Source organism: Micromesistius poutassou (assembly GCF_964030765.1).
Source record: "Micromesistius poutassou genome assembly, chromosome: 10".
In the NCBI taxonomy this organism is placed as follows: domain Eukaryota; kingdom Metazoa; phylum Chordata; class Actinopteri; order Gadiformes; family Gadidae; genus Micromesistius; species Micromesistius poutassou.
This window is the reverse complement of record NC_140280.1, coordinates 5,672,541-5,700,040: the sequence shown is the minus strand read 5'-3', so window position 1 is coordinate 5,700,040 and position 27,500 is coordinate 5,672,541. Positions and strand designations below refer to the sequence as shown.

The following is a 27,500-nucleotide window of genomic DNA, read 5'->3' as shown; positions in this document are numbered from 1 at the left end:
ACTGTCTGGTGATTAACCTGGATGACCTCATCCCCAGCATGGATCTTCTTACAGCGGTCTGCCAGCGACTGAGAGGGAGAGACACGTGGCGTAAAACACTGCTGCACCGACACCACTACTCACTGATACCGGACACTGGTACAACCACACCTCGTACAACACCGGTTGTGATCGTGGCCAGATGAGGTTAGGGTTAGTGTGAGCGGTTGACTTACTCCCTCTGTGGTCCCCGTGATGACGTGCAGCCCATCGTACGTGGATTTGATGTACATTCCCTGTGGCGATACAACACAGGAGTTCACATGTTTATTTTCCCATGTCAATAGGTCAATGGTAGGCTGTATATAAATGGTAAAATATACGTATAGGTATTTTTCGAAAGGTAGCTTATTTGATGGGTAGAAAGAGTTATTCATATAATCTTACATTTATTTATTATATATATATATATATTCAGAATTATAATAATTATATATATTAGATAATTTATAAATATAGATTATTATATTGCTTTTCTGGAAAATTATTACTATGACTGAACGATGAATTAAAAGATGAATTGATTATGAAACAAATTCCTCAGTGCAGCTTCAGCCAAGTCCAATGCATTCATGAGAAGCCTTCCTCACATTCATGGTGCAGAGAAGACCAGGGCTATATTAAATCAGGAGCAAAACGGTGGACTTTAACTCCATCCCCCCAATAACAAACGGGATGACATTATCGGCAATTAGAGGCAAGCTATTGAATTAGGACCATGTTCAGCGACCTATTGCTCCACCTAACAGAACGACACTGAGAAAATGACTCCTACCTGCAAATAATCTCTCAAACACACTCAGACACACACACAAATACACAGACAGACAGACAGACAGACAGACAGACACACACACACACACACACACACATACAGACACACTCAAACCGACACACACACCCAAACCACTCGCATGCCAAGGCCCCGAGAGGAGCGTAACAGCTTTATTTGGAGGCACCGGCCTGGCCTAGCACACCGTTGAGGTTTCATCGAACGGCTGAGAGAACTTCCACCGCCCCTACCCACGTTAATAAGGGGGCGGGGCTTACTGTAGCCCCTGGCAACCTAGTCATGTAGAAGTGTAGGTCAGCACTAAGATGGAGGAGATGGTGGCCGGCTCCAGGCGGTGCGCTCGCTCAAAGGGGACGTTTCTGCTCTGCCGTCCACGTCAATGTGTCCTGCATCCGGCCTCATGCATAAATGAACACCTTTTATTACTATTAATAACATGGCACATGAATAACGCCCAAACATGTATCCTATAGCTATATTTAATAGTCACTGTGGTTCTTCATCTCTTCATGAATCCATGAGTTCATGTTAACCTTGTTATGGGACACATGAAGACACGACTCAGTGTAGTTCCTGGATTGGTCCTAAAAAGGACACGCTACTTATGCTATTTTCTTTAGTTCTGCCATTAACTAATATACGATGACATGTGGTTGGTTCTCAGATACAAACTGGTTGAAGTCAAAGTAGTGTCGCAGCAGCTGAGGCTTTCTGTGCAGGAGGGAGGGCCATACAGAGACACACACTGTGTCCATCCTGCAGGTAAAAGTGTCCTAGATGTATATTTATATTTGTGCTTTGCCTGCATCCCAGCAGTCCCATAGAAATGGAGTCTAGGGATTTAAAGGATTCAATATCCGACACGGATGCCCATCCATAATAATAATAATAATAATAATCAAAATAATAATAATAATGCTTGTATTCATGCATCTGCACTGCCAGCATAAACCCTTCCTTTGTGCTGGGTTTAAACCTCTTCTCCCTGTCATCCATTGAGGTTTCAACCCAGCCAAGGAAAGCCTGAAAATGCTGCAGTCTCCCTAGTCTCAGCTGAAGTCTGTGTTCTGAACGTGTGGAGGGACTGGTTTTAGTTCACCGTGTTGTGGGGCTTCTGAGCCTCCTGGTCAGGCCAGGGAACATCTCTCACCATTTGATCTCGGCAAGCAGGGCCCAACTCTGACTTTAAACAGTACTCTTTTATGTTTATTACTGTATACTGTATATACACACATGTAATTGGTCACGACTTGTATTGCTTGTCGTTATTAGGTCTCTCTTGCTTTAGGGAGTTGCTCAATATAAATAAAGATGACATAAAATTTACTTTGATGTTCTAGGAGTGTTGGTACATCAACAGCGTGTGAAATAACTGGCACTAATTATTCCCTTTTGGAAAAGAAAAACGATGAATTCTACTGAAGGATAGAAACACATCATGTCCCACATAAAGTTGTGAGAGAGGTGTCTCTTTACGTAAGCCTGAGGCCTGCAGCCAACCGGCCCAGCGGGGGGGGCGGGGGGGGGGGGGGCTGACTGACAGCTGGACGTACCAATCCCTCCGTGGACTTGATGTTGGCCAGCTTCACCACCTCCAGATGGGCCGCCTGAGACACCATGGGGTCCGACGACAGGGAGATGATGTTGTCACACACTCCCGAAAGGGTCTTGCACTGTTGGGGGAGGGCGGAGGCGGAGTTCAGAGGTATAGGCTGCCGTCCAGCACGATGAAACAGTCGAGAAATAGAAGAAGAAGGACGTCATGGGGGCTGGGGGGGGGATTAACTCACCACGTGGAGGATTTTGTTTTCGGTCTCGTACACGGAGCAGTCCTGTAGAGACATGTAGCACAGTGGGGGGAGGTGGGGGGGTCAATTGGAGGGAATGTGTCAAAATACAGTTATTATTACTGCCGGGTTCTCATCGGTGTAGGTGGACAGGATGTGTGCTGCTGAGACAAAAACTGTTTGGCACCTGCCCCCCCCCCCCCCCAATACGCCTACACATAACAGGCATAAAGACAAACACCAGTGAGTCACCACCAGCATAGAAAACACAGAATCCTTTCCCACTCTCCCTCGCCTGCTATATCTGTCCATCCCGGCCTCAAACTGGTTGTTTTTTTCTACTGCTCCCTCCTACATGCCCTCCTCCTCCAGAGCCCACAACGCTTCAAACCGACAGCATCTCCCAGGCGAAGACACCAACACACGACTTCCCTTTGGAAACGACAGATCGTGTTAATACCTGATAAATAGGCGAGGAAAGAAAATAAGTGAGGAACACAAAACCCTATATCCGGATGGAAAGAGCTGCCGAACATCGAAGGCTTTTCCTCTTTTCCAGTGTCTGTTTGTCTGTGTGTCCAGCTTGGGTGTATACTTATACAAAACTCCCGTTAAAGAAACACCCACTGTGTGAGTCGGGATGTTCGCCATGAGTCTAATTTTAGCCCGCAAACACAAGCAGTGGACACACAACACATGTAACCAGCCCCGATAGAAGCCTCATCAGTGGAGCCTAGCACAAAGCCCTGTGTATCTCCGCCAAGGATGACTGCGCTCAAACACACTCGCAGCCCACCTGGCTTCTCTCTGCGGAATTAAGCAAAGCAAATGTTTGCTGCACACTTTTTTCCCCACCACTTCATAATGAGGAGACTGGTGGGAAGACTTTGCAGCCTCACAATTTGATTGCATCCGTGTATTACGACGACGGACACTCGACACAGTGTCTGTCGTCTGTGGGAAGGAAGGAAGGGAAATGGAGTATTGAGAAATTATCTTTCCAAAATGTTTGATCAGCTTTTTGTTGGAGTGGTCTCAGAGGGGAGATGGGTACACACTCACTTTGAGCAGTTAAAGAGGCAGATGCTCACACACACACGCACATGCGCACACACACACTCACAGGCATGTTTGGCAAAACGCAAAACTCTTGTTAGCAGGCGAACAGTGTTGATGCTTGGTTTTGGTAAAGTTTGTCGTGTATCATGCTTGTTATTAATCAGTAAATAAAGAGGAAGAATCTAAGCACAATAAAAACAGTGCATGTAAAACTAAGAAGAAACCATGGATACAAGACATGGACTTCGGCAAAAGACCAGATTATATAACACTCATTTGCATATGTTTGTGTTTTAAAATGGGCAGTTGACTGCGAGGACCTGTGGTTTATCGTGTGTGGGTGTGTGTTTGTTTACCTGTTGCACAATCGTAGTGAGCTCCAGACACAGCTGGATGACATTATTCCTCGTCAAGGAGTAGTCAGCCACTGCCGCGAACGGTGACCTGAAAAAGAAGTAGCACCTGGAATGAACCGTTAGATCATCCTTAATGCATGCCTGGGTCATTAGTCAAACTTATACCTCAGGCCTGGTTCATCAATGGTGTTAGCTAAACATCAGTCACAGTCAGAGTGAACCCAATTTCACTGGGATCAATATTATATTTTCTTAATGACTTAGTATGCCATCTTCATCTGCTACACACAAGAGTCAAAACACACACGCGCGTACGTGCACACACACACATTATTAATGTCAAACATTAAAACTGACAAGATGAATATTTCTAGCAGAGTTTTGCTGAATAACATATTCAAAGCATTAAGGTATCAAATATTGATTTATTAAAAATGTATTGAATATTCACCAAAACAAACTGCATGTTCAGCCAATATTATTTTAGCATCTATGTGTATAGAGACTAGAGCTCTGTCCATGTGAGCCAATGGATCCCTTCTCTGAGGCTGCTATTGATTCCTGTCATCCAGTCCCACATCACAGGTGGGTGGTTTAATGTGAATTATGACTTTGCTCCATTTTAGTCAGACATCGCAGCGGTAGTTAATTTTTTTTTTTGTCTCCTCCTCCACCTCTCAGTGCCCCCCCTGGCACCGCCAAATGGCACACCGCCATATTTAATGTTGCAATTATACAGTTCTCTTTCGACACAATTGTGTGGGAAAAGGTCAACTATCTCAACGCATGTATTTATTTATTTTGTTATTCAGCAGGCGGTGTCATCCAAAGTAACAAGTGAAGTGAATTAAGACCCGGCGACAGGAGTCTCTCCGAAAGACGCCATCGGGTAATGCTGCAAGGGAGGTGGCCCACTGGGTTCCCGCCCCGATAACGGGACGGAACCCATGTGGTCCAGCTCCCTCCATGACCCACATGGTGCACTTTCCTTACAGGCGGTTCTTCCTGTGAATCTCACCTGTCGAGCCAGGCCAGCAGGCTCTTGGCGGCGGCGATGAGGTCCACCACGGAGGTGAGGAAGTCGTTGGGCAGCTTGTGCGTGGCGTGGCCGTCGTAGTGGCCGCTGCGGCGCCGGCTGGTGATGAAGTTCTGCAGGTTCTTGGCCGAGGCGTGGAGCTTGTGGGACAGGGTCTTCAGGTTCTCCGTCTCCAGCCCGTAGTTCTAGGAGAGGGGTCGGAACATTTGGTATTTGACTGAGGAAATACATGTGTTTTTGTTTGTTTTGAACCCACAGTGGAGGAGCAGCAGGGGGGCGGGGGCGGGGGCGGGCGGGGGGGGGGGGGGGCCTTTGTTGGCTTGTTAGTTAGACAACGTTAGACAGGGGAGTGGGGTTCACTGGAAATCTGCGTTGGGTGTGTGCGTGTGTATGTGTGTGTGTGACAAACACACACACACACACACACACACACATCCAATCCCATTTCCCCCCCCACCTCTATCCCTTCCAGCTGTCACTTTGCATGTCAGGGGAGAGAGAGCGGCAAACAGGCATACCCACAATGCCTTGCTGCACGTGGCAGCAGGCCTTTGGGCCGTCTGTCATGTCGGCGTTTCTTGGGAGGGAATGTAGGGGCAGAGGGGGCGGTGGGTGGGAGGGTGGGGGAGGGTGGGGTGGCCGGAGACTTAGAGCTAAATCCCAGTTACATAAGGGGCTTTGGCAACCGGGCCCTCGCCGGAGCACCACGGAGCATCAGAAGACTTTAGATTGTGATAACATCTGTGACCCCCCCCCCCACCCCCCCACGCTTTTTCATTCCCAATTGGACCTCTCCTCTGCTGCTCTCTCTGCTGTCTGGACGCCTCTCATCCCCCCGCCTCACACTCAGCAGCCCCAACTTCCCTCCGACTAGAACTTTTGCTGTAAATGATGACTTATTCTAGCGCCTCGCCCGCCCGCCCACCCTTCCCCAGTGTTTGCTCACTCTGTCTATTTACTGCGTGGCCTGGAGTCAGATCCCTGAGCAAGGAGGAGGTGTGTGTGCCAGCTGTCCTAAAATTAGTCTTTTAGGTGACTTTTAGGTAACTGCATACTCAACACCAGGGGACCTTTAATGCATCTCCATCAAAGGATCAATAAGGAATATTATCAAGGAGAGTGGTTTACATGATGGGAAGATGTCAATAGCATCAATATTTAATGTTTGTTAAAAGCAACAATTAAGTCCCAAAGTGATATAAGTTCAATAAGGAATAAAGAATAAAGAGTGACATATTATGTAAATATATAAACAAATACAACTATATTACGGTGGTATGTCTGCATCGATTTTGAAACAATACTTGAATTATATGTAAAACAATTATGATTATTCAAATATTGATAGACTGAGAATCAAGATTTTGATATATATAAATGGATACATAGGAAAATTGCTGCCTCAAGTTTATTCCAATTATAGGTTGGAAGAGTACGGCTGTCATTTTGAAAATGCAGTCCAACAAACATACCGATTATTTTTATAGACATTTGATAAAAATTGCATTCATTGCTGAGCTTACTACTCCGTTTTTCATTTTGGATTGTATCCCTATCAGTATGCAGGCCTACCTTCACTCTCAGTAGGGATTTGAAATGCTTTGTGACTGCAGCCTTATTAAAGTTCACTTAGAAGAAGCATTTCTACAAACTACAGAAAGAACCAATTAATTTTGCAATCATATGTAAGCTTACAGAAGCCCGGTCAGAATCGGGTATAAGCTGATTCTGATTAATCTTAATTTTTCATTATTTTATGAATTTTATTATCATGATGGCCTTTTAGTTCTGATTAATTCCAACTCTAGCTAATGATGTTAATTTTGCCCATCTTCAACAAGTTATCTTCCTTTTCCTCCATGGCTGGGGGGAGGTTAACCTGATTTCAATTTATAGATCACTATGACATAAAAACACCTGCTTAACCTCCTCATGGATAAATCATCTGCAATGTTCTCTGAACCATTCCCAAGCAAGTTTGCATTCTAGGGAGGCCTATGTGGGCAGGTTTGAACCAACCAATCACAGTGAGCAATGGGGAGGAGCCAGAAGAAGGATGATTGTGGAGGCTGTGGGAGACTCACCAGGGCACAGAGCAGGTCCACAGCCTCTAGTATGAGCTCCTGGTGGCCGATCCGGGACACACCCAAGTCCTCCAGCTCCTGGTGGGTGATGCGGAGGAGCTGGTCGCCCCCGACCTTCTCCCTCTCAAACGTCTGGGTGTACTGCTGCAAGCAGTCGTCCAGGCCTGAAGGACGGGAACAGAATAAGAAACCGTTTGGATCCATGAGTCATGATGGGGGCTTGTTCACATTCCCTCAGTGCCAAACACTTCAAATAACGAGTCTTGTGATGTTCCTCGTTCAAGGAAGTCCTAAAAGGCTGATTGTCCTTGGTCATAATAACTCAAAAATGTATATTTGTTTGCTCTTAATGTTCCTGTTTAATACTTTGTCTTGATGGTCACTTACTTAGTAGTCACCGCACAAACAAAAGGTTAAAGACATCCATCTGGCATCCAGTTTAAATAGCATAACTATTTGGTAAGTACACTCAATATACTGTGTTATATTACTGCTAAGGATTGAATATGATAATTTGAGAGTATTTTTCCGTCAGCAGGGTCATAAAGCGTTGTTTAATTGTCTAAAAGGTAACCTATACATTTTTATTTCCACTAAATGTCTGTACCGAGTCCGCACTATGAGGACACACTTAGCCCACTAGAACCCACTTCAGAGTGGATTCATGAAGGGAGAGAGTGGTGGAGAGCCTTGGTCACTTGGACCTCGCTCTACCAGATGACCTATTTCAGTCATGACTAAGCTGCTGGCGACGTTTTTAGCTTTAATTAAAAAGGTTGCGCTCAAATCTATGAACACGAGATGAACAAAAGACCCACAACACAAAAGGCTCTGCAGTTATATGTTCATGGCTCTTCCCTGGTGTTCTTCCTAACACAAGATGGTACCCAGACTACTTATAGATATATAGAGGTTATTTACACAGGGTTAAGCATTGGGGGGGACTGCAAACTCATCGAGCATGCTGCTGGAGTTCAGCTGTCCACTAAATGTGGGGTGTTCATGGTTGTTATCAAATGTAAAGGCTTAACCAATCTGCCTTTTTACCAAGTTAATTGAGACTCCTTGTGTCAATGAAGAATTCCCGCCGTAACCATAGAAACCCCAGCACAGGGTTTTGGCAGGGATTCCCCCTCGACAACGGGACAAAAACAGCAAATAAGATCGAGAACAAGGGGGCATGGTGCTTTCCAGAGCATTCTTAGTCCAAGCAACAAAAATAATATCTAACCAAAGCCAAATCGTATATATTAATCATATCTTATACCCATAGAAATAAAATAACTCTAAGCTCAAAGAAAGAAAGAAAAAGCATCAATATTACACTTCACTATTTCACATACAGATGAGCAATCATGCTGAGGAGGCACAATGCATTTATCAAACTCAACTGTTACTTTTCAATGCTTTATTAATAATAATAAAAACGGTCCTTAAAAGGGTCACATGGCCATTAACATATGAACTGTACAAAGTAATCTCTCCATCCCAAATGGGGTTGCAGTGAGACCCAGGCACTCTAAGGAACTATAAACCACTACATCCTCAGATTAGATAACATGTTTTTTATTTGAAAGTGCACTGTAGGCGCTAGGACTGTAAACATGTATTTTCCAAAGTGGTAGTGCCCTGTTGACCTACGAAAAACAGATGGAAGAATTACAAATGCAAATTCATCCATCTCAATCGTGCACAAACAGCTGAAAAAACACATCTCACAACATTAGTCATACCATATTGAGTTTCTGTACTTTTTACACCAAAAAAACATCCAGGTGCACAACATATAAAAACACACATGCATGCATGTTTATTTATATTAGGAAACTGAAACCCTGGACGTTTGGAATGGCTAGGGAATCGTAATCTTTGTGGCCATGGAAATCGGGGACAGGTTGTTGGAGAATTTAATTCTGGGTATAGGTCATGTGGGTTGTGTTGCCTGGCGAGGTGACATATGCAAATAAAGCAGAAGCAAGCATCCTGTCTGATCGAAGAATGATGCAAGGGGACAGGAATGGATGTGAGACCAGATTCAAAACCCCTTCAGCACCTCTTTGTGTGTGTGCGTCTCAGTGCCTTTCTATCCATCACGTTAAATGACCGTCACTGAGCTGTGGGGACGGATTGTCTCTGCTCCACTTATCACACGAGGGGCACGAAGAAGCCTTCTGTGATGTCACAACATGGCCTCTCATCCAGCCACCAATCCTGTGCCTCCCACGTCGTGGATGCATACAGTCAGCCCCCATACATATTTGTAAAAACCCAGATTATGTTAAACACGATTCTACAGTCAGTGCTTCCTTCCTGTGTGTGTATACCTCCAACCGTACATCACACACTCCAGCTGCACTCACACATAGCCGGGAAAAGGAACTGTCAAGTGCAACGTGATCAAATATGTAAACCTGGTTGCATGCAAACTCCTACTGATTGGCGTGTTCATTGTGTATGAATGTAGACAACATGTTCGCTAATGGATTATTAATAGGTAGGTTTTGAGGTAACATCAATACATGTACATATAATGCGTTATGACAGTCAGTAGTACCCTATTCTCTCAGTGGAGCATATTATTATGGATCACCAATGCAAAATACTAGGAATAAATACATACGTTGAATAGCTGCAAGCATACAAAGACCTGTGTTCCGAAAATTATTAATCAACGTCATGCAAGTGTGACGTTTAAGTGCGGCTATCATTTATCTTATGTCATCTTCAAGCTCTGGTGGTTTGCTGGCCAGAGGTTTATAAATAAACATGATATCCTGTATGTTTCTTCCTAAACACGGCTGGGCTTTAAACCTTTCCTTCAACCAAATAGGCCTATCTCTATCAAGAGTCTGTAATTGGGAACACTAATAGCTTTGTGATGTGGTCATACACAATCTAGCCCACTGTTTATTTAACAGAAAAGTAGAGCTTAACCGAAATGTGTGTTGTGTTGTGTGTCAATTTAGGCTTAACATAGTTCAAAAAAAAAAAAAAAAAAAAGTATTATAACATTAAACAGTTGTTTGACATATTTTACTCCAGTGCATAAAATATGAAATATTTGCAGCTGGTAGTTATACGTTTGATAAAGTTGTGTTCTTACACAAGTTGTTGTAGATTATTTTATTATAATTTTCTTTTTTTTAATTTTTCATTTTCATGTATACTGCTTTCAAAGCAATGTAATTGGGTTAAGTCAAATCACAAACACTCGAAGTTAATATATTTCAGAATATGCTCTTTTTGACTGAAGAGCTTAATGGAGTGTTTATCTTAGATTTGTTGAAAATGCGTATGATATGAAATCTGCAGCAACACAAGGGCAAGATAACAACTGGATGATGGAACGTAGTTTTTCCGGTTCACAAATGCCTACATCTTAAGTGCAGAAGAACATATCTATTGACTCAAAACTGAAAGGTTTACCAAGATTTTGAAAGGCGCAATTAACCAAAAACGTACATCCTTTCAGGGAACACAAAAGGGAGGATCAGCAGGTGCAAATCCGTTCGCATCAAAAGTGTTGATGCTAAAAATGTACATGCACACAAAACACTTACATTAACAGAACATTTAGTGATATTAAGTACGATCCTACCTTTCATCCAGTCCACCACTTGACTCGAGCTCCACTTGCTCACAGGTTCCATAACCAGTGCCATTGCAGAAGTTTGTCCCCCCCCCCCTCTGACAAAAGAAGACCCCCAAAAACCCCAACTCGCAGTAAATACTGGTGTGCACTGTGCACTGTGTTTACAAGCAATCAGGTAGCACCAAAGAATCCAAAAATGCCGTTTTAGGAGATTGAAACGAGCCACACGGATCTCTGCACATTCCTCCGCTCTTGTGTGTCCGCTGAAAGGGCTCCTTTATTCTTTATTTGTCATTCCCGTCAGACTCGGAGATGTTGAGAGTGGTGTGCCACTACTGCTCCCCTATTCATCAACAGGACCGTGCGCGGCGGAGGAGGAGGACGCACAGTCTGCTGCCTCTCGCTGGCGTCTGGGAAGCTTTGATTCGCTACTCCCCAAAAGACAGACATGGGCTCCAGCCTACGGATAACTGCGAAGCCAACCCGTGCTTCGCAGTTTTGCACGATTTGGTGTTTCTGAATGTTTTTCTCGCAGCAACCCCCTTGGTTCCTCTCTTTTGTTCCCCTCGCCTTGTTGCCCTTTGTATCTGCTCACGCTGCCATCACACAAAGCGCAGTGGAGTGGAAACGATGGTGGAGTAGTAGGGATGGAGCACACACGCACCACAACACCAACTCTGATCTGGTGCCATACACTCAAAACACTGTTTAATACCAACACAGATGTGTTTAAGAACCATGTTTAATTAGGCTATAGACGATGTATTATTTATTTTGATACAAATTAACAATTTAAGTAGCCTAAATAAATAATGGTTGAAATTATTGTTCTAAAATGTTCACGGAGATGTTGTTGCTGATTGTGTGTGTTGATTTTGTGTGAACCTACGCAATCCACAACAGGCCTACTGTTTTATTATATTTTAATATGTTTTTATTATATAAAGTGTAAAGAATACCTTCCTCCAGGATGTGTCAACAATAGGCTGGGATGAAGAGGCCTATGACATGAAATAGATCTAACCCACAGCTTTAATATTCTGACAACGTTTGTTAAATTGTACTTTATGTGTAAACAAATAATAATGGAAATAAATATGCTCATTAATATTAAGTACCTTAATTGTATGGTTAAGCCTTTAAATTAAGTTGTTCTTTCTTAATTTCACTATATCCTATTATATTAATAGATTATATTATAATATTTCAGAAAACGTACCACGGTCTGCAAACCAATGTGTGTGTACACTTCTCAATGTGGTTATTTTATTTTACAGAGTCCAATAGAGTGCACTAGTGACCGCCCCTTTTTGAAAAGTTCTGGTTCCGGAAGTAAATTTCCCATTAATTTTCACCGTTGACTTCATAAAATCGTTATATAAATATATAAACATTTTAAGCCTTGACCAAGACAATAATCCGTCCAGGTAGGCACATCCATAAAACATTTGTTTCGGATCAACAAAAAAATTGGAAAATGGAATAAAAAGCAAAGGTACAAGACAGTGTACATTATTATTTTTGAACGAGTCAAGGAACTACTCATCCCATAATAAACCATTGCGATAAAACCCACCCCCGGCTGGAGTACACGCATCTCGAACACACCAACCCTGGGCGCGTTTCTATTTCGCGTCGAGATATCTATTCCCACGGCCCAGAAATAACTAGGTAGGCGTTGATCATGTACTGCAGCCTCCCTGCTGTGGGTGGCGGTGTGCACTTAAGGCTGTTCTACTATCTGAACCAAGGAAGACACGTGAACTAGAAAGGCACTGAGTCGTCTTGTGGGGCCTTCCGTTCCACCCCAATTGCAGCCTTACTTGTGGAAATGGGGGAGACCCCATTGGGTATCAAAAGGTCTAAGCTGGCAATGCAGTATATCTGTAAATTAAGGGGACATCAAGGGGAGAATGTGGGGGAGCTGGCTTTGGAAGGTGCATGGGAGTGGGGAGGAGCAAGAGTGAAGAGGGAATGTTTTTTGTCATTTTTCAAGTCAATGAGGAAATGGGGAGGATGGAGTTTGGGGAGGAGGGGGTGGGCCCGGTAGTGTACTGGCCAACTATACCACCATAGATTCTACCAGTGCCAGAGATAGATGTAAGTGTGTTAGCTCATGAGAGAACTGCAACAGTTGGGGGAATTGTAAAGGAAAAGTCTAAATAATCTGAGGGGGTTTCAGTTTACACCACGGAGCTGCTTGCAATAATCTGGGCTATGAAGTGGGTGGAGGAGGTCAGGCCAGGGCCAGTTGTGATATGCTCTGACTCTGCTTCAGTGCTGATGACATTGAGGGAGGGAGGGCTTGGAGCCAGGTCAGACCTCATGGTGGAGCTTCTTACCCTGATGTACAGGATTGAGCAGGTGGGAGAGTCAGTGGGGTTTATGTGGGTCCCAGCTCATGTGGGGATAGAGGGGAATGAGCTAGCTGATGGGGCAGCAAAAAGGGCTTTAAGAAGGGAAGAAATCGATGTAAAAGTGAGGCTGGGGATAACTGAGTGTAGGTCAATCATTAAAAAGAACATCATGGCTGTGTGGCAGGAGGAGTGGGATAAGGAAAAGAAGGGGAGGCATTACTACAGCTTGCAGAATAGAGTGACAAAGAGCCAGTGTTTTTTGGGAAAGGAAAGGAGGCATACAGTCATGATGACCAGACTGAGGCTGGGGCATTGCGGACTCGCATGGGACCTACAAAAACTTGGGAAACATGAAAATGGACTATGTGGAGTGTGTAAAAAACAGCAAACAGTGAAACATATCCTGATGGAATGTACTGGACTCACTCGACAGAGGGAACATCTGTATGCAGCTGTGGAAAGCCTGGGAACAGCACCGGTTACACTAAAGAGCCTTCTAAATCCCACTGAGAACCAGCCTGGGACTATAAAAGCTGTCCTGGACTTCATAACGGCCACTGGATTACTCCTATGGAAATAGGATGGACTGACTGCGTCTGAAATATATATATATATATATATATATATATATATATATATATACATATATATTTATTTATTTATTTATTTATATTTATTTATTTGTTTATTTTTGTTTGGTGGTTTATTTATTTATCTAATTATTGGTCCTGTGGGTGGCAGCAATGTGCCGCAAAGGCATACAGACTGCCGGAAACTAAAAGAAGAAGAAGAAGAAGACACGTGAACTAGGAAGTTCAGGGCGCTCACCCGAAACGGACTTTCGATTTGTTTCTACGTCTAAAATATCACACATTTAGAGTCGTTTTCATTGGTTACGCGTGCGTAACGGGTAAATATTGGATCATTGGTTTAAGATAATAACCATGCCGTGTTGTTTCTGTGTCACTGCAAACATTCCCTTATCATTCTGCCGTTGAACATGAAAATGACTGCGTGTCACTGAACAACAATACAATGGAAGAGAACGAATTGGATTATACGGATTCGGACAGTATTCCCTTTGGAGAAGGCGTGTCTGACCGAGGAGGGGATTTCGATGATCAGGACCTATACTACATCCCTGAGAGGAGACCATCTCTGGATCTGGGGCATGAGCATTCACCCGGAGATGATGCCCGATGGTGGTGAGACGAGATGTTACTACTTATTTACTCTGATTAGACGTTTGGGTTGGCAAACTAACTTCTTTACTTGATACTGGTTGGAACACTTCTGTTCTGACTTATATTTATATTTTGTTTTGGTCCCATGATCAGGATGTGAGCTGGTCGTATGGTATAGCTAGGGTTGCCAACTCCCAGTGTTTCAAATAACGAGATTGTTTACGACCCCAAAATACGGGACAAAGTGCGTCCCGTATCAGTTCATTACGGGACAGGTCTTTTAGTTGCCAAATACGGAACGATCCCGTATTTTACGGGACGGTTGGCAACCCTAGGTATAGCCTACTTTTTGTAAGATTCTTATCTAAAATATGTTATGCTGCGTTTGCTTCTCCAACACAATTTGTTTTTGTTTTTTTATATATAAAAAAAGGTATGTTGTGAATGAACACAAAGGTGCTATTCCTTAAAATAATGATCACGCATATATATTTTTAATTATTTCTAAAGGTGCCAGCCGGCAGTTCTTAGCTATACTTCTATGGGGAGCGGCGAGGCGCGGGATAGAGAACAGTCAATGGATGACCAAGATGAATCAAGGTGAAACAAAATAACGAGGCAGTGAAGTGTTGTTATGGATGAAGCACAAATATATGGATTGAATAAACATACATTAATAAACACAACTGGATGTGTTTTCAAATAAGAGGGGTACTGTTCATTTACGTGATCATGATTGCATTCTATGCATGTGTCTTCAGAGTTCTCCTGGAGAGCAACGGTTCTTTCTCTAGCAACTACTCCTTCAACAGTGACTGTGAGAAGACCACACGCAAGTAAAGATAACCTTGAGTCATTCTTCAACATGTAATATGTTTTTGCTATGTGCCTCCTTGAAATTATGCATTTAACATTTTATCGCCGTTGTGTACTTGTGTACAGGATCGTAAGCAAAGGACCCCCTGTGTCCGGGCATCCTAAAAAAACTCCTCTTCTCAGCGACTTCAATGAACCGCCACACCCCGCTGTGACTGTGGCGTTTACGTTCCAGGTGTCTGTTCATTTCTGCATGTGTCAAATAATCATACTTTTTTATTTCTGATTATTAATATTAATTAGAATTTGGTTTGTGTACGCTATCTTTGTCAACAGGCCATCCGTAAAATACTTGAGAAGATGCCAGAGGGGCCTCTGAGGCACTTCAAACAAACTCTGTGGAGGAATTACCCACAACTCCTCATTGATTCCCAAAGCATGGACCTGGTGGACCTAGTGGACCGTCTGCTTCAGCATTTCAACCTCCAGGGCTCTCTGCATATAGTCCAAGGCCTTCTGAAGGAGATGGGGCAGGAGCAGCTTGTTAACCACCTCCAGGAGTTATGCGTTGAAAGTATGCACATCACATTTTATACCTCTGTCCTTTCAAATCGAAATCATTCTTAAATCCCTTATTCATAATTCTAATTTACCCATTTTTGTAGATGAAGTCAGTTTTGAGCTGAGACAGAGTCTGAAGAGTAAATACGGGCACGTCCAGGAGGACTTGGGGACACGGGGAGAGAAGAAGCCCTTCCACGACATATTCACCGACCTCCACATGACCACAGTGTTTGACAATGGACCCAATATTCAGCACGAATACAGGAACATAGAAAAATTAAACTCTCATCACAAACCAGAGCAACCCATCTCATCTGAAGATATCTTCAGCAGCATTTCGATTGAGGAGAAATGTGTGAAGGCTCTTCTGATGACCGGCATGGCAGGAACAGGGAAGTCCATGGCAGTACAGAAGTTCATCCTGGACTGGGCTGAGGAGCGGTCCCACCAGCACATCTCTTTTCTCTTCCCACTGCCCTTCAGAGAGCTCAATGCCTTCCAGGGATCGGTGATCAGCATGCTGCAAGTACTAAACCAGCTCTACCCAGAAACCAAAAGGTTGAAGGACATATGCGCAGTCGGTGGACACGCGCTGTTAGTCTTGGACGGTCTCGACGAGTACAACCAGGAGCTCGACTTCCAATTCACGGAGATCTGGTGTGACTTCAAGGAAGCCACATCCTTCCATGTGTTGTTGGTCAACCTCCTCCGAGGGAACCTGTTCTTCAACGGCATGCTCTGGATCACGTCCCGGCCTCTGAGAGCCAACTGCATGCCGTCGGAGGAGGTGCATCAAGTGATGGAGGTACAGGGGTTTACCGATGACCAGAAGATGGAATACTTCAAGAGGAGGTTTACGGACCCGCTACACGCAGATCGGGTGATGGAATATGTCAACTCGTGCAAGACCCTCCACATCATGTGCCACCTGCCCCTGTTCTGCTCAGTGTTGAGCCAAGTGTTGGAGTGTAGGTTAACCGGGCAGAGAGGCGATCTACCCCAAAGTATCACCCCCATCTACACCCAGCTTCTGCTCCAGCTCTTGTCTGAGCGACGTTTCAGAGCGCCGGCTCGAAGCCCGAGCCAGGAGAGAGATTTCCTGGTGAGCCTGGGGAAGACGGCTTGGCTCGCGCTGGATCAGGGACAGGTGAAGATCTCAGAGGCCCACCGGAAAGCGGGCGGCGGGGTGGACATCAAAGAGGCGGTGGTCAACAGCGGCTTGTGCACAGAGTTTACGGTGAAACAGTTTGTCATGTATAATGAGAAGGTCCACTGCTTTATTCACTCCACCGTTCAGGAGTACATGGCCGCCCTGTATGTTTTTCTAGAGTTCAGGAACCAGGGAATGAGTGTCTTCAAGGAATCATCAAAAAGAAAGCTGCCCCAGGACTTAAAGATGAACACTAAACAGGTTTACTCGAGTGCTTTAGAGAGGACCCTACTGCGCCAGGATGGGACATTGAACATTTTCCTGCGTTTTCTCTTTGGCATGGCGTTAAAGAGCAATGTTGAGCTTCTCAAGCCTTTCATCAGTTCTACAGAGGGTTGGCCATCTGTCGTTCAGGACACTGCTGCTCTTATTAGGAAGAAGATGAGTGAAAACCTTCAGAATCCTCAAACTAGAGCCCTCTTGCAGTCCTGTCTGGATGAACTGACCGCAGAAAAAAACAATTGAGTGCTACAGCGTTCGTTTAAGTTGGTTTAGCATCAGCTATAGTACTCTCTAAATCCCCATGGAAATGCATAGGCCTACATGAAAACCCACCCAAAGATAATGTGTTATATCACTATTCAATTAATCATGTTCACTATTGTTTTAATTTGGATTTATTTTTTTGTCAATTGGACTCTTTAATTATAATTTCGCTTTTTGGGCCACATTTCATATGAATACACATTTCATACATATTTTGGTTTGATGGAACAGAAAAAAGTGCCCAAGTAAATATTTTGTTTTGGGACACCCTTTTAGGAAAAGAAAACTGAACTAATCAAACGCATTCATACAGATATACAAAAAAATCAAACCTGTTTTCAACTGAACCAATACAAATGCTAAACACAGTTGCATAGACATATGTTCTTAAGGTTACACGTCAAGTTTGTATCCAGTTTGATTACTGAATGGTACGTTGGTATGGTAACTGTTTCACACTATACTTTTCTTTTCTCAAGCGTGTTTGTAAAGTGACGTGCTTTTTGGCGACCCCTTCAGGATTCATCACCACACAAACATAAGTACAGCTCAAGTCCTCGGTCGTCACGTTTTTCAGCTTCAGATCCCGCCGGATTGTACCATCTGAAGAGGTGGATCTGCAACAACAAGTCCATCTTTATTAATCGAGCTACTACCCATGATATGATGTATTGCTCAGCAGTCAAATTGACAATAACGTATGTATTGGCAGTGCAGTACTGCGTCAATAAGGCCGAAACCTGCGTGTTCTTCGAAACGGTAACCAAAACACAATGTAACAGCAAACATGACAGGCTGCAGTTAATATTTGAAGTGTTTGAATTGTGTATCTGGTTCTCTCAAAAATATATATCTTAAGTCTCTCTTAAAAATATATAAATAAGTAGGCCTAGGCTATACATAAAATGGGTAACAACCCTCCCACTCACTCGTCCATCTCTGATATCCTGGAGTTGCTCAGCACCTCGGGGAAGGAGCCGTTGACCAGCCAGTAGATTAGAGTCAGGTCGCTGTCACCGTGCGGGTTCGCCCTGCAGGTGAGAACCTTAGTCCTTCCTGCCGAGTAAACGCAAAAAACACACAATAGAACAACCATAAACCTTTCTTCAGAGACTATTTTTAATGTTCATATTCATGTTCATCGAATATTATGACACATCAAAATAGTTGTTTCATCGGGCGCATGGCATAGCCTGTCTGTTACCTAGACGAACGTTTGCTCGGAAGCTGACTCGACCAATTATCTCAGGAGATTTTGCTGTGGAAATGTTATAAACAATGTTAATATAACATAATACGTAGACTCTGGTTAAATTAGGTTAGAGTCATCTGTACAACTCACCAAGGGAGTCATCCGAAGACAGGAGGCAAAGCAGCAGAGCTGAGGAAAAAGACGAAAGGTTAATTGAAGTCTAATGGGCGACCAAAAAACTAAAAGTTCAAATACAAGAGAATTATTACCTATAACATGTGTCTGCTTCATGTTGGCGTGGTGTTTCTTTTTGATACATTCAGGTGTGCGTTATATACACAAGTCACTTCCCTATACCCCACGTGCGTGGTATAAGGGATGACTAATCGGTTGTTAAGGGGTTGTAACATAAATACAAAACCATTGGCTATATGGCTATATTAAATAGTTCAATGGGTCAACTACTGAAACTGGTGATTTTATGAAATAAGTAATGAATTTAATAGTAACTCCACTGTTAGTGGAGTACCATACATACAAAAAATAGCCGATAGCCGACAAATTGTAATGCAAGAAAAATATTTTAATGGTATAGAACACATTTACTCGAACAATTTTAAACATTAAATCAAATAGGATAAGATTCAATCCACACATTGATCGATTCATTCCAAATCCCAGTTGTGGCAAGTGTAAAGTTAATTTACATCTGTGCAAATTAACTGATCATTTAATCATAATTTAATAAATAAGTTATTTTCATACAATTAAAAATTAGTTTGTTGGTGATCTGTTTTTTAAAACTTGGTTCAGGGATAGCTGTAACGGGTTGTAACAACCCTCCCCCGTCTCCCCATAAACTTCGTCTCATAAGCTTTTTAGCGTTGTCCTCACACAAAAGACAAGGTTCGATATATTTGTACACTGGGTGACATTTATTAACAAATATTCATGAAAACAAAAGGGTGACAACTGAATAGATAAATAAATGTATGTCAATCCACCATCCGTCCAGTTCGTCTTAAATATGGTATTCTACTGTGCTGAGTCACCAACGGAACTACGTCCCCTTCAGAGGAATGGCAGTGATCATTTCAGACCACAGGAAGTAGCGCTACGACCACTTCAAGCCAACCCCTCAAATATTGGAACAGTGTACAGAACGCAGGGCAAAATATTAAAACAAATCATAAGACTGGCACTCTGCATAATGTCCGACGGCTATGTCAAAGGACATTTTTTAAAAAGGTCATCCACAAATCCAATAATTAACCAGCAAGAACTACATAGGGGATATGGCAATGGTGACACGAAAAGTAAAATGCTGAACGACAAGATTAAAGGACAAAAGAGAGGGTGAGGGTCTGCTCCACATGAGGAGACCCTCACTGTATCATTTTCATTAGTTTTACGTCTTCCTCATCCTCATAAATTCATATGGAAATTCTAATTAGAGTGTGAAGAAAACAAGAAAAGTCAAAAAGGAGACAGCAGAGAGAACCAAGCCTACCTGCTACTACACAAATGATATTTGAGCACAAAAGGGGAGAGGACACAACCTCACTATAAATTAAATTAAATATTGTATCCAAGTACGAGATACACAATATTCACAATACCATCAGTAAATGTTTGGAAGTTGAATTTCACTGTGATTAATATAGTTAGGCATAGTTCAGAAAAAGGGGGGGGGGGGGGGGGGGAGAATAAACCTACATCCAGTAAGATAATTTAGTATTTATTGTTGAAACCCAATGCATTAACAGTACTTAAGACATACGTTTGGTGTGGGAAAAGCACCTCTCCATTTAAAACAAGTGATCCTGCAAATACTCAGAACCAATAACCATTCAAGTGTATTTGATGTGCGATGTGTTCAGAAAAAAGTTCTAATAATCTGAGACATACATCCAAATTCATGTTACTAGTAAAATTCAAATAAATTGTAAATACAGATATGTTGTGCCTATAGATACATACAAAAAGGTACATATCTAGACACATTGAAAATCTTGTTTTTGAGTTCTAGTTCGGCTGCTAGGTCCAGCAAGCCAGTGCATCTTCCTCTTTGTCGCAACAGCTGTGTCCATCTTGCCACCCAAAAATCATAAAAAAAAAAAATCATTCAAGGCCAAGGATATAGTTGATTCCTTGGACAAGTCCTATAATAACCGGTTGCCAGGCGACAAGGTACCGAAGCCAGTCCAGAAGCTGTCCATACATAACGTGCGGTCTCTCCCAGCTTAGAAGTGGGTTAAGGAGTAAAAAACATTCAGATACATACAGGTCACTAAAAAGCAAGTAGGGTTTAAAGGATTTGATTGTTTTTTTAATACCCCACATCAATTCTTGACATTGTCTATGTGGCGCATTTCCACCGGCGGGTACGCTTCGGACCCAGCACGCCTCAGCCAAGTAGTGAGGGTGCGGTATAGCCCAGCTCAGTTACGGCTCGCGTTTCCACCGCCGCCGCCAGTACCCTTATGGTAGGGCGGGGTTTAAGCCGGACGGCGATAGCCACGGCAACTATGTAAGCATCGTGATCTCATAGCAGCCAGACACAGTGTAGCCTAATAATAATACCAAGGAAAAGAACGCGCACAATGAACCGAGAGTAAGCAACAATGTAGGACGTCCAAGAAGGACGGCAAAATTTTGCACAACATTTTCTTCAATAAACAAAGCTTTCGCCATTGTCCAGAAATAACTCGCGGGTACTGTGTTTGTTTGTTATTATCCCCCTGTCGCACTGAAGTGATTCTGTCGACCAATCAACAGACAGCGTGTATAGCTCAAACTTGCCGGGACCCTTTCAGGCTCTCAGTACCTCAACGGAGTAGTACTGTGAGACGAGTACAGCTCAATACGGCTCAGTCCGGGTCACGCCCACTTTTGGCGGTGGAAACGCGACCAGTGCCGCACCCATGCAGACTGAACCGACCCGCACCCTCCGGTGGAAATGCGGCATATGTAGAGACGTAAACCGACCATGGTTTTTGCTCAACTCACCACTGCAGCAGTCGAGGTGCATTTAAGAATTGGGCAGTTGGCGAGCCTATCGTCTATTGTAGGATAGTGCCTATGCATGCTCAGACCTAGAGACTGAATTCTGAGCGGAAATAATGATTGCGTCTAAGGCAGTACGATAATTCTCAATTCTGAGGGCATAACAACATTTCAATAAGTGGCAAGAGGAGTAAGAGGAGGTATTCTACTGATTGGAATGAAGCCTAAGCATTCACCTCTGAATCCAACTTCAGTGCTCAGTTCCCGGTTATATTAATCTGCTGAGGCATTCCATTGCAACCAGTGGTTCAAAGCAATACAAAAAACAGGATTATTTAACAACCAAGAACTTAGTCTCTGTGAGCAGCAGCATGTAAACACAGAATATATAATTGTGAATTTGTTTGTGAGCACTATTGGAAAAGATTATGCAGCCAGGGCAGTTTGTATGCGCATACGTGTGTTGGACAAAACATAGATCCAGCTGTGGGAGCTGCTTACACACGTTTGGAACATAATGGATCGCAATAGGCTCACCAACTGCCCAATCTCAATGGAGACAATGTCAACCGTTTACCTGAGGCCTGAACAGTACAGCAAGGCGTACATTGGACAATAGGGATTGAACCTCGTGCCTCTCGGCTTCAGAGCCAAACACCCTGAACTGTAATTAGAAACGGGAAATACGATAACACTGACTTTATGGAGGGATAATATGCGGCTGCAGACAATAGGTTGAGACGTCATCGATGTCTATTTGTGTATGAGGTGCATTCGGACACATTGGCTGCCATGGGAACCTGAGGCATCACAATTTGTTCAAGCCACAAACAGGAAGAGGAACTTACACTATACAACCTATGAGACTCACTTCCACCTGACCACTGAGCTGCCTTGACATTTACAAACATGTGACCAACTTGTCACATGCAGCCTACAGAGAAACCAGAGACAAGCCGTATCTGGGCATGACTCTGCAACCCTTCGGAAAAAAGTGGTGTCCAGTCTAAACTGGCTTCAACTTGCATTTTACCTGACATCTATTCTGTTGGAAAAAAAACGTTCACGCAAATATTTTGCTATTAAAAAAAAAACGTTTTTTGTGGATCATTGCTTCTAAGCCTACATTTCGACCGGCAAGTGACTCAAAAGCTGAGCACATTATACGGATCATTCATTTTTAATTATGCAAGCACATTCACCACTTCAGTGATTATCAATAGACACAAGGTTTTGAAAGCAGCAGGTGTTAATAGCACGGGCGAAGAGCAGCCTCATATCACTCCAAGTGATGTCTTGAGACAGTATTGACAATATGCAAGCATGATATTTTTAGATGGATGGTGAAGATGAAGGGCTGTGTGTGAAAAAGCAAGCAAACAATCAAAGGATACGGGTTGCTGAACATCCTCTTCAGGTCCACCTTCTCTTTACAGTACGGGCAAGTCTGCTTCTTTCCCACAATGCACCAGCCTCTTATGCAGAACTCATGGAATCTGAAGAGTGAATTAAGGTCGACTTCCTGCCAAATAAAGGTAACCTTCAGAAAACAGAACTGATGCATATGTCAACAAACTATAAGATAAAGAATGTATTATTTTGTTAATACGTTGGGTTACGTCACATTTACACAAAAACACACAAAATTATCGAAGCTACCCCGTTGCTAATTTACAGGAAGCTGGTATGAAACAGCAGAAAGGAAGTTGGGGTGAGTGTCTCCCGTAAAACGCAGACACCGATATTCTGAGAAATTCAATAATAATTTGCAGGAAATTCCCTCATGTGCAATGAACCTTAACCTTTTCACAGAGCGTATTGGTCCGTTTAGATTGAAGGATACACATGGTTGCAGGACAATCTGTACGTGTTCTCGATGATGCCCTCCTCGCTGACGTCCACCAGGATCTGCTGACCACACACCGCGCAGATGTTGTCCGAGAGGTGTTTGGTTGGCATCCCCGATGCACTGTAATACTAGACGTTGGAAACAACATGGGGCAGTGTTTAACTGTGGGTTATCATGAACCATTTCTGGACCATTACACCGAACTGGTGAAACAATTATGGTACTGTGTTGGTGCTGAAAATCATTGCCAACTAAATTTGGTGAAGGCGTAGGAGGGAGGGTAAAGGTGACAGAGAGCCTGTCGGAGACCCTCTCCGTAGCTCTACGTGCGCATCCAATATTTTTAACTATCTGTCGAGGCAACGGAGACGGCAAGGGCTGTGATTGGTCCTCTAACAAAATCATTTCCGGAATCACTTTCCCCGGTTTGACTTTGCACCTTATTTACTTTGTACATCGTTTACTTTGCACATTAAGGACTAATAAAACACCAAATAAGATTTGAAAAGCTTTGGAAGTTTATTTTCAACACTATTTACATGGTTAGTAGTCAGCATATAAGATCGATCAGGCGGCGAATTGCATTGCGTATCCGACATCCCGACGGAGAACTGAGAATGCTCGAGGGGTCTCCGTAGTTACAGAGTCGGATTACGGATTACGGATACGGAGTAGTATACTTTCACCTTAAGGGTTAATTCAATAATGACTACGATGGGTTGGGTTTCTCATGCCAGGCTTTAAGGTCGGTAACCTTGCTGTTTACGACGACTCTACAACACAACATGAGTTGTTAAACACCATGAAAATAATCAAAAAAATCCAAACGTTACAATGCATGAAATGAAATTATATGAAAAATGATCTGAAACTTGTGATAAAGGATATGAAACGAAACATAGCAACCGGTTGATCAAGTTTGACCGGTTGATCACAATGGCATCTCCCTGATCTGTCTACAAATGTGTGTCTATTTATAAAGAAAAGACACACCTGACTCTTCAGGAGATCGGCCTCACTTCCTGTAATGTGTACATGCATCCACCGGGTGGCACAATCTAATTATCTGTATCCAAAATAACAAAAAAATTGGATATTGTCTCCAACAAGTGTTGTAGTCTTCTCACCCCAACTGTTGAAGCCATGAAGTCTGCACACATTTCAGCAAAGTCCCGTCCCAAAACTCCATAATACAGCCCGTAGAAGAGCAGTGACACGCCAAAGTCCATCGCATCTTCTGGCTTTATTCTGAACAAAAAAACATACTCAATTAGAAATCAATACAACCACTGCTTTGCTGTTGGAAGCAATCCCTCAGAGTGGAATATTTCAGAAATGCTGGGCGTGAACACAGTTTTGTGATTACAGTCACGTCAACTATATTCATAAACTTGGCAGAAATCCACATTTGGAATTGCTCAATTTAGACCTGTGATGTGTAAGTGATACTTTCAACATTACGTAGTCAAGTTCTCCTCATGTTTTCAGTCCAAACCCCTGGATAATTAATCCTTTAATTATTGTGCCTTATCTGCATCGGATACGCAATGCCAATACTGTCACCGTATACCTGCGGGGCAGAGTACACACTGGTAGAGATATTTGCTGACGACGGGAATATCTGAACTTCACTGTTGTAGGTTAGCTAAGGACAGGTCAAATGGCATCTTGTTTTAAGAGATATGATTAGTCTTTAATGGGCATGAATTGCTTTATCTATTTATTGTAATTATCCACTAGGGGGTGACATTGACACGATATACATCTACAGATACATGCTGATGGCTGAACTAATCTTTCCATGGCCTCCTATGTGGTGCTTGAGCCTGTGGTGTAAGCACCACATAGGAAAAGACTTAATGACTAAAGACGTAAATACTTACACATAGATTTCTTCACTCTGTGACGAAATCTATGTGTAAGTCTTTACGGTTTCTACACCATACAGACAGATTACTAAACTGTACCCACAGATAACCAAACCGTACCTATATATTATTAAATCATACCTACAGAGGACCAATCGTACCTAGGGATTACCAAACCACAGCCAGGGATTATAAACCATACCCACAGACTACCAGAATGTGTTGTATCGTGCACCCAGGTTTTATCCAATAAAAAACAGGTTGGTTTGAGATTAACACACGATAAATGTAACATTGCACAATTAACACCATGAAACGTTCACCACACAACAATGTCATTCAATTAAACAATTCAATGTGGATTTAGAGCGGATAGTGTTTTCTACCTCGGATGGAATAATCATAATGGAAACCAGTGTGAACAGTAAGCAAATTCGAAAGGTTGTCAAGTAATCTGGGAACGATTTAGTAATCCGAGATCAATCTAGCAAACTGAGTACGGTTAGGTAAATATATGTGTGCAGTCAAGTAATCCATGGGCATGGTTTTGTTATGCATGAGTATACTAGTTTATAAACAGTGGGCAAATTTTTCTAAATTGAGGGTTCAGATTAACGCATCACTTTTTTTCCTACCATGTGCTCAACAACGGTTTATATGAATAAATACATTCATTAATTCAGAAAACCTAAAAATACATAAAATCAACATAAAAGAATCCTCTCACAGCACACATAAAAATAATAAACTCATGCTTTAATGGTTAAAGATAGATTGCATAATTACCATATTTCACCTGAAATATCTGAGATTCAATAAAAAAGTATGTTGTAATATTTAGTGCACCTAAAATCAAAAATGCAAAAGAGGAGGGCAGGGTAACGTTACATACCTGAAGATCAAGTTTATACCAAACAGGGTAAACATGACGACCGTGTAGCCGACTATTCCCGTACCATAGCTGATCTTATAGAGCAGCAGGAACCACTTGTAGACCAACCTGGTGAACAGAGAAACAGCCAATTGTTGTTACACCATCATAACAATACGTTTCTTAGGACAGGGCATGGCCAGGGTTGAATCCATGTCTACATATAACATGGGAGTTGCTGGTGTGTGTGTGTGTGGGGGGTGTCTGCAGGTACCTACCTGGGCGTGGTACAGTTGAGGGGCTTGCGAGTGGCACGGAACGAGACGAACGCCGTGACCACTGAGAATATGAACCACGTGGTGAGAAATCTCCACCAGTGGAGCTTGGTGGTGAAGTAGAGCGGCACCACCCACATCTGGAACAGTGTCACCAGCTGTGATACCGCAGAGAAGGTCAGTGTTATAAGAGACAGTGGGGATTCCCTTTAGATGGTTAAATCAAATGGTGAACCTGAGCTTACAGCTAAATGGTGTAGCTACCCTTTATACCTCAATCTAAGGAGTAATTGCGCGCGCGCGCGTGCGCGCTAGTGCGTGCGTGCGTGCGTGTGTGTGTCCTTACGTTGTATGACTTTGAGTGCCTCTGTTTCCATTGGACAAGCACTAGTTGCGCGACGACGAGGGTGACGATCAGAATGAGCACCATCTCTGCATGCATGGCCTCATGGCCCTTGTGTTTGGCATGCATTCTTGCATGCTCCACCCTGCAAAAAGACCCAAACACAGACAGTTAACAGTCAGGAACATCAACACCACAGCCATCTTGACCAACAAGCTAAGTAGAGACTCCCTCACTATTAATCATCTGGAATGACTCAAAGTCAATACAGTTCACTTGGTTGGCAGCTAGTCTTCCCTCTAAGCTACCTGCTGGCCTTTTTCTCATTGGTTTCTCTTTTAAGAGGCATTGTGAATGGTGAAACATGAACTGTAAAAAAGTAGGCAAATAACTTATTTTGTTCCCTGCTGTGAACTAACCTAACCATCCAACTGATTTGCCTATTGATGAGTGACAGGCACAATAACTACCAATACAACCATGCCCTATGCTCTCTTGACAATGTCAGTTCTAGTTTATTTTTGTTAAGCACCTTCCACACATACAGTCTTTCCGTGCAATGTTCCGGAAGATTTCCTGCATGGGGTCATGTGTGAATGGCAACAGGCTGGTATTCTGGGAAATCTTCACTGGCATTCGCCTGCTAAAGACCTATTATAATAGTCCATGTCAGTACGGCCGTGTTGTGAATGAAAGCAGTAACAATGCTGGTAAGACGGAAAACCATAGGGCG

At 43.0% G+C, this 27,500-nt stretch overlaps 3 protein-coding genes across 3 annotated transcripts in view; 1 reads left to right on the top strand and 2 right to left on the bottom strand.

Annotated features, from left to right (window-relative positions):
* Positions 1 to 10,816, bottom strand: part of LOC311353886 (connector enhancer of kinase suppressor of ras 2-like) — a gene marked incomplete at both ends in the record, with an annotated part of 23,576 nt that extends 12,760 nt beyond the window's left edge. Inside the window, 8 exons of the mRNA XM_084473686.1 lie at positions 1 to 68; positions 216 to 275; positions 2,386 to 2,505; positions 2,623 to 2,664; positions 4,035 to 4,140; positions 5,053 to 5,255; positions 7,155 to 7,318; positions 10,753 to 10,816. The exon at positions 1 to 68 is cut by the window's left edge and continues 1 nt beyond it. Of these exons, the coding sequence (XP_084329812.1) occupies positions 1 to 68; positions 216 to 275; positions 2,386 to 2,505; positions 2,623 to 2,664; positions 4,035 to 4,140; positions 5,053 to 5,255; positions 7,155 to 7,318; positions 10,753 to 10,816 (827 nt within the window). The remainder of the gene's footprint in view (positions 69 to 215; positions 276 to 2,385; positions 2,506 to 2,622; positions 2,665 to 4,034; positions 4,141 to 5,052; positions 5,256 to 7,154; positions 7,319 to 10,752) is intronic.
* Positions 10,817 to 13,928: 3,112 nt separating this feature from the next.
* nlrc3l1 (NLR family, CARD domain containing 3-like 1) lies at positions 13,929 to 17,436 on the top strand. Its single transcript, XM_084474066.1, has 6 exons — positions 13,929 to 14,308; positions 14,798 to 14,887; positions 15,049 to 15,123; positions 15,230 to 15,338; positions 15,440 to 15,677; positions 15,769 to 17,436. The coding sequence occupies exons 1-6, from the start codon at positions 14,139 to 14,141 to the stop codon at positions 17,340 to 17,342; spliced, it is 2,256 nt and encodes a 751-aa protein (XP_084330192.1). The 5' UTR covers positions 13,929 to 14,138; the 3' UTR covers positions 17,343 to 17,436.
* A 14-nt stretch (positions 17,437 to 17,450) lies between these two features.
* rnf121 (ring finger protein 121) overlaps positions 17,451 to 27,500 on the bottom strand; it is a 12,364-nt gene continuing 2,314 nt past the window's right edge. Inside the window, exons 3-13 of the mRNA XM_084474065.1 lie at positions 26,771 to 26,912; positions 26,428 to 26,582; positions 26,171 to 26,278; positions 24,538 to 24,658; positions 23,405 to 23,538; positions 22,956 to 23,057; positions 18,825 to 20,797; positions 18,706 to 18,744; positions 18,568 to 18,621; positions 18,293 to 18,419; positions 17,451 to 17,980 (exon numbers count right to left, since the gene is read on the bottom strand). Coding sequence (XP_084330191.1) covers positions 20,677 to 20,797; positions 22,956 to 23,057; positions 23,405 to 23,538; positions 24,538 to 24,658; positions 26,171 to 26,278; positions 26,428 to 26,582; positions 26,771 to 26,912 — 883 coding nt within the window. The 3' untranslated portion in view covers positions 17,451 to 17,980; positions 18,293 to 18,419; positions 18,568 to 18,621; positions 18,706 to 18,744; positions 18,825 to 20,676. The remainder of the gene's footprint in view (positions 17,981 to 18,292; positions 18,420 to 18,567; positions 18,622 to 18,705; positions 18,745 to 18,824; positions 20,798 to 22,955; positions 23,058 to 23,404; positions 23,539 to 24,537; positions 24,659 to 26,170; positions 26,279 to 26,427; positions 26,583 to 26,770; positions 26,913 to 27,500) is intronic.